The sequence below is a fragment of the Gobio gobio genome (genome assembly GCF_949357685.1).
Source record: "Gobio gobio genome assembly, chromosome: 22".
In the NCBI taxonomy this organism is placed as follows: domain Eukaryota; kingdom Metazoa; phylum Chordata; class Actinopteri; order Cypriniformes; family Gobionidae; genus Gobio; species Gobio gobio.
Genome location: NC_137118.1, coordinates 40480428 through 40493371, shown reverse-complemented (window position 1 = coordinate 40493371; position 12944 = coordinate 40480428). Strand labels below are relative to the sequence as shown.

Here is a 12944-nt window from a genome sequence, read left to right as displayed (position 1 = left end):
AGTTTGCCATTTTGGGCAAAGAAAGAAAATGTCTGAAAAGTTCTCTTGTTAAGGGTTGGATTTTGCGTGCCCTGAATAAGACATTATCAGTCCTTTTACCAGTCACCCGCCTGTTTAAGCGACGAACTGTGCTACTTGTGGTTGTTTTATGAGACGTAACGTACGTTTTATACTTGTGCTACAATTGTGCTGACCTGTGCTGCAAAACGTTCAACCTCTGCTCTCCTGTGCAAAAAAAGTTATATCTCATCAAGAATCATTTTTGGCTGTTCTTGAGTTTCTATATGGTTCTTCAGATCAGAATTGTGGCTTAAAATGTAGAAAATGCAACACAAAACATCTTAATGTGCATTACTGGTCAAAATGAAAAGAAACTAAATTATTTATACAAAATATAATCATATGTGGTGTCAGACAGAGACTTATGGGAATGTCCTTTAACTGATTTTTACTGTATAATATATATGGTAGTTTAAGTCCGTTTTTATTTGACAGTATTTTACAGTACAATTACATATAATAAACATGTACAGTATGGTAAGCTAACTAACGTAAGTAGCAAGTTAACCAAATAACAGGTTTTTACTGTAGCATTTTTTCTCTCCTTTAAATGAATAAAAAGTTTGTATTGGAACTTTAGAAGGTTCTACTGTTTCATCTAATAGGAAACTTTTTTAATAGTGCAGATAGCATATGTCAGAATCTCACACAAACTGTACATTCTGCTCTCTCAACAGCATCAGGCTGGGAAGAGCAATCTGTAACTGGTGAGTTTGTTTATTTCAAGTCTCCTTTAATGGTCTGTTCTCCTCATTTTATGAAATGTTCAAAAGAGCTTGCTCATTGAGACTCCAGATATGAATGCCATATTAAGCAGATGGCTCACGTTCGGCTTATGAGCCGTGAACATAAAATGATGTCAGCCTCGATTTACATTCATTTGTTAATTCATATTTAAACATCAGCTTAGAGTTCATTAGGAAGTCATTCTTTCTGGAATCGTCTTTTACAGCTAATGCAGTATTTAGTGTGAGGTTCAGACTGAGCTGAAAGACATGAAATAATAATCACCTTGTGGGAATAGTGCATGTGATCAAGCACACTGAACATCAAGTTCACTTATACATGAACCTGCAAGTAGAACTGTAAATACCACTTCAAATGAATCCTGCAGATTTCAGAGACTGTGTGTTTTCCTGATTCAGGGCCCTGCCGCCCGAACCCGTGTCACAACGGAGGGGTGTGTGAACTCAGCGAGACCTACCGTGGTGACACTTTTGTCGGATATTTGTGCAGATGTCCACTTGGCTTCGATGGTGTCCACTGCCAACACAGTAAGAAACGTATTTTTTAGGCACATTTATTTCAGTATAGTTTCAGTTACTGAGGAAAAATCAATATGAGTGTACCTTATCAGTGGAGATGTTTCTATCCTATCTATATACAGTGCTGGGGAAAGTTACTGTGTGTATATACATATATATACTGTATATACACACACACAGTATATATACAGTAGTGTACACAAGTGTGCAGGTGCGCATGCGTGACCAAAATAAAAAATGTGCTGGGTAAATATGTTCAGACCACTCATTTGCATACCAGCATGATTGGCAGCTGTTAATGCACAATCACCATTTTAGATCGACTAACTGTAATACTGTATATATATAAGATGAATAAATCTGCCGGTTTCAGAGCAAAACACAAAGCTCTGATATTTACTGACGCTCTTTACTCTGCCGTTCTAAAACCGACAGTGCATATACTAACTTCCTGGCAGCCCGCCAAAATAAAAGCTTGCTGATTTTAGGATTGAAAATGTTGAAAATTCATATAAAAGAAAAAAAATGAAAATGTAAATATTAGCATAGTATTTTTAAATGTACTATAAATAATTGTATTTTTTTTATTTTAGAACAACAGTATTATCACACTTTATTTATTTTGTATTATTATTTTTTTAAAAAAACGAACTAAATAAAGTGCAATAAGGCTATTATTAATTATTTTATAGTTATATTTAATGGGTCACACTATGTACAGTGTGAGCACCAAACCAAATCTCCAGGTGCTCTCATGACAGCCAGACTGAAAAACCTACATGCACCCCTGTATATATATATATATACATACAGGGCTTGACATTAACTTTTTTGCTCACCAGCCAATGTGGCTAGTGGTTTTCCAAAGTTACTAGCTACTCAGCATTTCCACTGGCCACAATTTTGACATCGATACCATGGGAAAAAACTGCCATATACTGTAGATATTTTTAATATTATCTTATAATTTGGCAGCAGGTATATTAGGCTGCTGTCACTTTAAGACCTAACGCACAGCACGGATCCATTATACTGTTACACATGCACTTTCTTTCTCAACTCTTTATGTCTTTACATTTTGACATTATTTTGTGTGTATTTGACTGTTTAAGCGCAATGAGCAGTGGAAAAGAACTCAATTTAGTATTTAGAGTCAAATCATTATGCGCAATACGCCCAATCCCACGCAGAAATTCAAGCCCTGTAACAACAACAATATTCATCCGGAGCATATACAAATTCTTGTTTTTCTGCTTCATTTCATCTCAAAAAACTTTTATAGCGTATTGTACCAGAACACTTAGCAAAGTGACAGGAACATAATTAACAAAAAGCTATTTTTTGTCTGTTTGCTGCAAGAGCTTGTTATTATTTGTTTTGTTTTGCTGTCTTGATTCCCCTGTTTCTGTGGTTACCTCACACCTCCTGCATTTTTCATGGATTGGGAGAAAGAATATTGTGCTCTGTTCTACACTGCCCGCACAGCCTAATACACATCACACATGTGCATCAGTGACCTTAATTTGCACCGTCTCCTGAATTGACTTCAAAACGTAGTTTATAATTAATGCCAGAGTGAAAGTACAGCTGAGAAAGATAAGACACTGAGGCTTGGTTAGCAGCTGGAGGCTCCGTTTCTTTGGTTGGATAATGGGTGAATGACATTTAGTCTCATTATCTGCCCCGGTCCCCATGACCTGCTCAGTTTTGTTTTTCATAACAATTAGACTTCAGAGCATTGGTCTAATGTAGGATGTTTAGCAGAGTGTGACGTTTAAAAAAAACAGGGTCACTAGACATAAATGACATCGGGTGCTTAGACCATTGGGTTAGTTCCAAAAATGAAAATTCTGTCATTAATTACTTACCCTCATGTCGTTTGACACCCGTAAGACCTCCGTTCATCTTCAGAACACAAATTAAGATATTTTAGTTGAAATCTGATGGCTCTGAAAGGCCTCCATTGGCACAATGCACGGTTCACTCTCAAGACCCTTAAAAGGTACTAAAGACGTTGTTACAAAGTCCATCTCACTACAGTGGTTCTACAATAACTTTACGGAGTGATGAGAATAGTTTTTGTGCGCAAAAAACCCCTAAATAACGACTTATAAAGTGATGACGATTTCAAAACACGGCATCATGAAGCTTCGAAGCGTTATGAATCAGTGAGTCGAATCATGATTCGGATCGCGTGTCAAACCGTGTGACTTTGGCGATCCAAACTGCTGAATCAACTCACTGATTCATCCAAAGATGATCGGAGGACTTACGGGTGTCGAACGAAATGAGGGTAAGTAATTAATGACAGAATTTTCATTTTTGGGTGAACGAACCCTTTAACCCATTATAATGCAAAGCTTGTGCAAAACATAACATAACCCCATGTAGACATAGTAAATACGTTCAAACTGAGCATCAGAATGGGGAAGAAATGTGATTTAAGTGACTTTGAATGTGGCATGGTTGTTGGTGCCAGACTGGCTGGTCTGAGTATTTCAGAAACTGCTGATCTACTGGGATTTTCATGCACAATCATCTAGGATTTACAGTGAATGATCAGAAAAAGAGAAAATATCCAGTGAGCAGCAGTTCTGTGGTCGAAAATGCCTTGTTGATGTCAGAGGAGAACAGACTGGTTCAGCTGATAGAAAGGCAACAGCAACTCAAATAATCTCTTGTTACAACCGAGGTGCAGAAGAGCATCTCTGAACGCACAACCTTGAAGCAGACGGACTACAGCAGCAGAAGAAACACCGGTGACACTCCTGTCAGCTGAGAACAGGAAACTGAGGCTATAATTCACACGGGCTCAACAAAACTGGACAGTAGAAGATTGAAAAAAACGTTGCCTGTCCTATTTCTGCTGGGACATTCAGATTGTAGGGTCAGAATTTGGCATAAAAGTCCTGTAAGTTGTGAGGTGGGGCCTCCATGGATCAGACTTGTTTGTTCAGCACATCCCACAGATGCTCGATTGGATTGAGATCTGGGGAATTTGGAAGTCAAGTCAACACCTCAAACTCGTTGTTGTGCTCCTCAAACCATTCCTGAACCATTTTTGCTTTGTGGCAGAGCGCATTATATCCTGCTGAAAGAGGCCACAGCCACCAGGGAATACCGTTTCCATGAAAGGATGTACATGGTCTGCAACAATGCTTAGGTAGGTGTTACGTGTCAAAGTAATATGCACATGGATGGCAGGACCCAAGGTTTCCCAGCAGAACATTGTCCAAAGCATCACACCTTCTTCCCATACTGTGCATCCTGGTGCCATGTGTTCCCCAGGTAAGTGACTCACACGTACCCAGCCATCCATGTGATGTAAAAGAAAACATGATTCATCAGACCAGGCCACCTTCTTCCATTGCTCTGTGGTCCAGTTCTGATGCTTACGTGCCCACTGTTGGTGCTTTCGGCGGTGGACAGGGGTCAGCATGGGCACCCCGACTGGTTTGCAGCTATGCAGCCCCATACGCAACAAACTGCGATGCAGTGTGTATTCTAAAACCTTTATATCAGAACCAGCAATAACTGAGCAATTTGAGCTACACAGCTTGTCTATTTGATTGGACCAAACGGGTCAACCTTCGCTCCTAATGTGCATCAATGAGCCTTGACCGCCCATGACCCTGTCGCCGGTTCACCACTGTTCCTTTCTTGGACCACTTTTGATAGATACTGACCACTGCAGACCGGGAACACCCCACAAGAACTGCAGTTTTGGAGATGCTCTGACCCAGTCGTCTAGCCATCACAAATTGTCCCTTGTCAAACTCGCTCAAATAGAAAGAAACTGTGGTGTTACATCTTCAGTTGAATTCTTAAAGAATATATATTGTACTTTTTTTTAATAGACCAAGGAAAATTGCAACAGTATGCCGGTGGCTTTTACCATGAGCAGCCAGACAGATTGCAGCAGAAGGGAGAGGGGGCGAGAAAGTGTAGCACAGGGAAAAAGTTACCTGCTGGATAACAATTCATTTTCAATAAGAGGTTCACAGGAGAACTGGTGCAATCCCTTGAAACAGTTGTAGAGGAGGCATAAAGAAGTGAAGTACATGCCACCTCGGGGAGTGCTGCCGTCCTCCTGTATATCGGCAATGCCAGGATCTGACGCTGGTTCTGACTTAGTGTACATACTGTTTGAAGCACCACTGACTTCATTAACCTAGTTGCCTTGGCACAACAGAGCACAATGTATTTGCATTTCTTAAGAAATGGAATGCTGAAATCAGCATGTGTTCAACAATGGCACGATCTCTGATCAGGAGAAGAAGCAACCAAAAGGAACTTCGGCATCTCAAAATGACATTTATTAGGTCAGAGGCTCTGTGTTTTACTATGGAAGAAGCGTACAGTACCACAAATCCAGCGTGACAGCTGACCAACCCCCCTCTGCTCCTCACACCAATTTACTTGCTTGACTGGCTGGACTTTGGCCCCACGGAGGGAATCCCACCAATCAGAACGTGTTTGTTCTATCGCAACTGACAGCGATGCTTGGATGCACATGACTAGCATGAAGGCTGAATGCCAATGGTCGTTCCCCACTATAAATGTGCCAAAGTAAAAAAAAAAAAAATGCTTTGTGTTGGGGGTCATATCATAGAAACTGTTTTCCTTCTGTTTTGAAATAAAAGAGTTCAATGAATTACTACAATTGTTTCATAAGTTTAGGTTGGTATGATTTTTAAAATGTTTTTGGAAAAAAAATTATCCTATGCATTGTCTTAGTCTCTCATGCAACCAAGGCTGCATTTATTTGTTCAAAAATACAGTAAAACAGTAATATGGTAAAATATGATGTCTTGTATTTTAATATATTTTAAAATGTATTTTATTCCTTTGATGCAAAGCTGAATTCTCAGCATCATTACTCCAGTCTTCAGTGTCACATGGTCCTTCAGAAATCATTCTAATATGCTGATTTGCTGCTCAAGAAACATTTATTTTTATTATCAATGTTGAAAATATTTATTGCTTAATACTTTTGAGGAAACCCTGATTATTTGTCAAAAAGTAAGTTAAAAGGAACAGCATTTATTTGAAATATAAATAATTTGTAACAATTTATACAGTTGCAAGAAAAAGTATGTGAGCCGCTTGCAGAATCTGTAAAAATTTGAATAATTTTGACAAAATAAGAGAGATCATACAAAATGCATGTTATTTTTTATTTAGTACTGTCCTGAATAAGATATTTTACATAATTATTTTTTACATATAGTCCACAAGACGAAAAAATAGAATTATTTATTAAAATGACCCTGTTCAAAAGTTTATGAACCATTCATTCTTAAGCAGATAAACATCAAATTTAAATTTAATACTGTGTGTCGTTCCCTGATCCACAGCATGAATGTTTTGTGATGGATGTTCATGAGTCTCTTGTTTGTCCTGAGCAGTTAAACTGCCTAAAGTTCTTCAGAAAAATCCTCCAGGTCCTGCACATTCTTCAGTTTTCCAGCATCTTTTGCATATTTGAACCCTCTCCATCGGGGATTATATGATTTTGAGATCCATCTTTTCACACTGAGGACAATTGAGGGACTCAAAACTATTAAAAAAAGGTTGAAACATTCACTGATGCTCCAGAAGGAAACGCATTAAGAGCTGGGGGGTGAAAACTTTTTGAATTTGAAGATCAAGGTAAATTGTACTTAATTTGTCTTCTGGGAATCATGTAAGTATCTTCTGTTGCTTCCGAAGGACAGTACTAAAGGAAAAAAAAATATTTTAAAACAAAATAAGAAAAATTTGGACACATTCATATTGTTCAAAAGTTTTAGCCCCCTTGCTCTTAAAGGGATAGTTCACCCAAAAAAATTATGTTTATCTGCTTACCCCCAGGGCATCCAAGATATAGGTGACTTTGTTTCTTCAGTAGAACACAAATGAAGATTTTTAACTCCAACCGTTGCAGTCTGTCAGTCGTATAATGCATGTGAATGGTAACACACGAGAGTATGAGAACTATGAGAGTAAAAAACAAGCACATACAAATCCATATTAAACCCTGTGGCTCGTGACGACACGTTGATGTCTTAAGACACAAAACATAACGCTGTTCGGTTTATGCTGTTGGACATAGTGGCGTATTAGAGGTAAAAAATACCATTCACATGCATTATACGACTGACAGACTGCAACATCTTAATCTTAATCTTAATTTGTGTTCTACTGAAACAAAGTCACCTATAACTTGGATGCCCTGGGGGTAAGCAGATAAACATCACATTTTCATTTTTGGGTGAACTATCCTTTTAATGCATCGTGTTTCATTCTGGAGCATCAGTGAATGTTTGAACCTTTTATAATAGTTGCGTTTGAGTCCCTCAATTGTCCTCAGTGTGAAAAGATGGATCTCAAACTCATATACACTGCTGGAAAGGGTTCAAATATGCAAAAGATGCTGGAAAACTGAAGAATTTGCAGGACCTGGAGGATTTTTCTGAAGAACGTTAGGCAGTTTAACTGCTCAGGACAAACAAGGGAATCATGAACATCCATCACAAAACACACACACAGCCGTGGATCATCCAGGGAACGACACACAGGATTAAGAATCAATGGTTCATAAACTTTTGAACGGGGTCATTTTAATAAATTCAGCAATTTTTTTGTCTTGTGGATATGTAAAAAAATGTTTTATGTAAAATATCTTATTCAAGACAGCGCTAAATAAAAAAAGAACACATTTTGTATGATTTCTCTTATTTAGTTAAAATTATTCACATTTTCTGCAAGCGGTTCACATACTTTTTCTTGCAACTGTAATGTCTTTTCTCTCGCTTTTGATCAGTTTAATGCATACTTGCTGAATTCAAGTATTAATAATTTCTTTCCTTACTACCCTAAACTTTTAAACGGTTGTATGTGACATATTCTAACATTCACAATGCAAAACTAATCTCTAAGGGCCAAATTTACTAACAGCTTGCGCCAACGCAAACCCTCTTTTGGCATTAAAAACTAGGATTTACTAAAAACAGAGAAATTAGCACTGAAAATTGTGGACACAGTTATTTTTGCACCATACTTTATTGCATATGCATTTGTATGAGTTTCCTTTTCAGACACAAAATGTATGGGTGGAGAGTATTTAAATGAATCATGCAAGGTGATTTACTTAGGTTTGTGGTATATTAATTTCAGTGGTATTTGCACCCGTACTAACAACGAAAGAAGAAATTTATTTAATATGTGCATTGTCAATAGATCACTCGCAGAACTTATCTCTCCCATCTGCGCTTTTATTAGATTGTGGCCGCATGCTAATTTTGCCCTGTTTAGGAAATCTGGCCCTTAATATGGGCATCATCACAAGTACAGTATGAACACATTGACATATGACCACCCACATTTACATATCAATGCATATTCATCACTGCACCCAGGTGAGAACAGTGAGAACTACAGCTTAGCACATCACAACAGAGGACATTTACACTGTAGGCATTAAAGGTGCATATATCAAATGCTTACGAAAAATAAGTTTATTCAAGTGTTCTATTAAAGAAAGTACACTTTCAATCTACTTTTTATATACTTCTCAGCACTGTAAAAAATGTTATGGTAACAATATTACACAATATTTTTGAGTAGTTTTTAAGGCTTGGTTTCTTTAATGGAATCTACCTGAATAAATTATGTAAAATCTCCTAAATTATTTAGTGTATGAAACAATTAATTTAATATTTTTAGTGAAATGTGCTTATTTTAAGTTGACTTAAAAAAAAGGGTATAAATTAGAGTGAATGGAAATGACCTGTTTATATTTGACTGCGTTACGTTACACAATTAATAGACTGTTAACTTAAAAGTTAACAAACTTGTTACTGCACTGGCATTAGCAAAGTTATTGCTCATTGAACGAAGCAACATGGTTTATAATGCAGTTATCCACAACCAAACCATAAGCTCTACTCTTCTGCACAATGGTTCAACATAAAGAAACTCTTTCAAATGTCAAACATAACTGAACATAACTGAAACACAGATGTTTCCCTTCACCCAAAAACACATAAAATAACACTTAATTTCAATAATAACTCTCAATTTCCAGCCATATGCAAAGCATGTTGGGAACTAACAATGGTTTCTCTAAATAAAACTGCACAATTGAGCTAATTCTCTTAAAATAAATAAGTAGCCTTTCCCCCCCTGTTTTTATCAGTTTAATCGGTTCCTCAATTCAAGCCTCAAAATGGTTTAAATTTCCTTAAAAAAAATTGGAAAATGTATCTCTTGGTTTTATTAGTGAAATGTTCTCAATATTTTCTCTACAACACTGAACTATAAGTATAATGTTATGTTCACATAAAAACTTACAAGTATACTTGCAGTATAGTAGTTTACTTAGAGTATACTTCAAAGTGTACTTTCATAAACTAAAAATGTACTATTTGTATTAAAATAGAAAACTACGAGTATACTTGTTCACTTGTAGTACAAATGCAGTACAAATGAGAAAACCTGGTTGTGCACTTAAAGTTTACTACTGTTACACTTATAGTACACTTAAACGTATACTTTTATATACTAAAAGGGCCAGTTTAGCCCCAAGCAGTATTGAAATAGTACACTGACAAGTTTATTATTAGTACACATTGACAATCCATTCTCACTCCCAAGTGGTCAAGTGCCTTCCACGTCACAATGAAGACGCTAAAGGTACCCTAGGCGTCACTATATTGATGCGCTGGGTACTCCATTCATTTCAGTTGTTTACCTAATGCATCAGATCAAGACGCATTGAATTCTTTGGTTTACTTCTTAATCCCGAGGTTTACTGCAGTCAGCCGGATCCAGGTCTTATCCAGATCAGATGGTGGACCTGCGCCCAGACATGACCAACACATGACCCTGAAGTGTCTGCAGAGACCATGTCAATTAGACTCCCCCTAAAACTGCCTCATCAACACGGCATCCTCAATAAACCCGTCTCCGGCGTGATGATCCGATTGTTCGAATATTACCATTTAATAATTATTTAATCGACACATCATCCTCAATAAACCCGTCTCCAGCTTGCTTTCTCAGATCTATTATGACCTCTGACCTGTAAAGTTGCCAGAATAATAATCATTCGCTGTTTGTTAATTGGCCAGAGGAAAACTGGCACCCCGACTGAGCCTGGTTTCTCCCAAGGTTTATTTTTCTCCATTAGGTCACCTGATGGGTTTTTGGTTTCCTTGCCACTGTCGCCTCTGGCTTGCTCAGTTGGGGACTCCAAATAATCTAATTATTAAACTAAATTAACCATATAAACTAAATTACTGATCTAATTACTGTTCTAATGCCCACATTGTCACTGTATGATAATTGAAATGAGCTGATGACATCACCGTTTTCTCTAGAACGGCTGTACAGCTGAATAAAAAGATGTTGCATTATTTTCCTGTTTAACACTGTGAAGCTGCTTTGAAACAATCATTGTTAAAAGCGCTGTAGAAATAAAGTTGACTTGACTTTGCATTTTTAAAAGCAGACATTATTTTATTAATATTTAAAGGCTACTTTTATATTTTGGAGCAACTAACTTTTTTTGTTGCCATTTTTGAAATTAGAATGTGTGGTGTGCATGATCTTTGGTGGATGGAGACGCTGATCGCTTTTGGGGATTTCCTTCACACAAATCAATCGTTTGGCCTCGGAGCACTTGGATTATTTGTACTTTTTGAATAAATTGTGCATGCAGTCATATCTGCCAGTTATATACTGTATTTAATATCATATAATACACAAATTGGTAGGTTCAGGGATGGGATGGGGTTGGGGTACATGTTCAAACATGTCTAAATAGCGTACATAAAATAAATGTAAATAAAATTAAGATGGCTGATTAAATTGAGAATCACACTCCAACATGTCATAATGGCAAAATCATAACCCAATATAATTTCATCATGTCGATAACGTTCCCATGCCCAACGCGTCTGTGTATGACGCCAAAGGTTTCTCATTGAAATGAATGGAGCTCCTAGCACGTCGAAAAATGACGCCTATGGTTACCTTTAGCGTCTTCATTGTGACTCGGAAGGCACTTGACCATGCTTCGGATTTTGACGCCTTGGGAGTGAGAACGGGTTGACATTGATATTTGTATACTTACTACATAAAGTATACTTAAAATATATATACTTGAACATTACTTAAGTATACTTCATAAAATGAACTTTAAATATATGTATTTTTCGTAAGGGAAGTAGAGCGAAGGTGGAGGAAAATTCTTTTTTGGTCCGAGAAATGTCTTTAAATGCACCTAAAATGCAATAAAATTGTAATATTCAGTATTAAACTGAACTACATTTGTGGGGTGATTGTGTCACCATTACTACTACTATTGTTCAGATAAAATGGGCAATGGGAGGGGAATTGGGGCATATCTAGAGACCAGAGTATATCAGACTGATTTAGGTATAGCAACCGCATAGCACCATACTCTAAACACCTTTGCAGAAAAGCGCTGGAAACCTTCCATAACCCTTCAGCATCGTGACAATGAGCAAGACCCACTCACATTTTCTTTTTTGAAAAGATTTTGAAAGTCCTATTCCTTTTCTTTTTCTTTTGACACCGCCCCATGAGAGGATCAGTGCAATCTAACTTCAGATCCTTAAATCCCACAGTTCTGTCCATCCGTACTTTCAGTGCTCATGAGGTGACGCTGTTTAAGCAGTGGATCTGGTTGTTGCCCTCCAGAGCTCTTCTGCTGTGGTAAACCCAAAGGTGTGGTTTATCTCTGCCAGATACCTGACACAATTGAGCCTATGCTCCACCTTGCAGATCCCTGAATTTCTGCTCGGATGACCCCACGGCTTTTTGTCTCTAACGAGTCTCTTGAGTTCCTTTCATGCTGCTTAAAAATCAAAGCGAGAGGTCAGTGCAGCGCAGGTCTAAGAAAGAACAATATGAGCTTTCCTACCAGGTGTCAATCTGGTATGAAGCCTGCTTAGGAAATTAACATCACACTTTCATGGCAATTCCTAACTATTTTACGTTTTGGCGGCAAATTTTGTCTTATGGGTAAATTTTCCTACAATCTGCTTAAGCTAAACATTTGATACAAAGTAGATACTTCAGTATCAAAATCTCCTATGAACAACATTTAAAGGGGACCTATTATGCTCATTTTTACAAGATGCAATATAAGTCTCAGGTGTCCCCAGTGTCAAGGTTTCTGAAACTGAGGACCCAGATGCAGATTGAACATCAAAGACTTTATTAACAAGACTCTAGACAGGGCACAACAAGGAAGTGGTAAGGTGTGAGTTCAAACAGCAGGGCAGGGGACAGACACCACGATGACAGGCAGGGAGGATGACCACTGAGACCAGTCCAGGGAGACCATGAAATTGACGACGCTTGGAGACCATGAAATTGACGACGCTTGGAAGGCAACACCAGGCAGATGGTGGGACAACCCAGGCTGGAACACCAGGAAACTGAGACTTGATGTCCTCTCCCAGAATCAGCTCCAGTCTTGATTGCCAGGGATAAGGAGACAGTGGCCAAGGGAACTCAGGACAGGAACCAACACAAGACACACACACACACACACACGACAAGACAACAATAAATAAACAAGAGCAAAAATAAAAACAAAGAATAGGG

The 12944-nt window shown here is 37.9% G+C and overlaps 1 protein-coding gene across 1 annotated transcript in view; it reads left to right on the top strand.

Moving 5' to 3' along the window:
* edil3b (EGF-like repeats and discoidin I-like domains 3b) overlaps positions 1 to 12944 on the top strand; it is a 44846-nt gene that overhangs the window by 4493 nt on the left and 27409 nt on the right. The window contains exons 3-4 of the mRNA XM_079804928.1: positions 738 to 767; positions 1206 to 1334. Coding sequence (XP_079661054.1) covers positions 738 to 767; positions 1206 to 1334 — 159 coding nt within the window. The remainder of the gene's footprint in view (positions 1 to 737; positions 768 to 1205; positions 1335 to 12944) is intronic.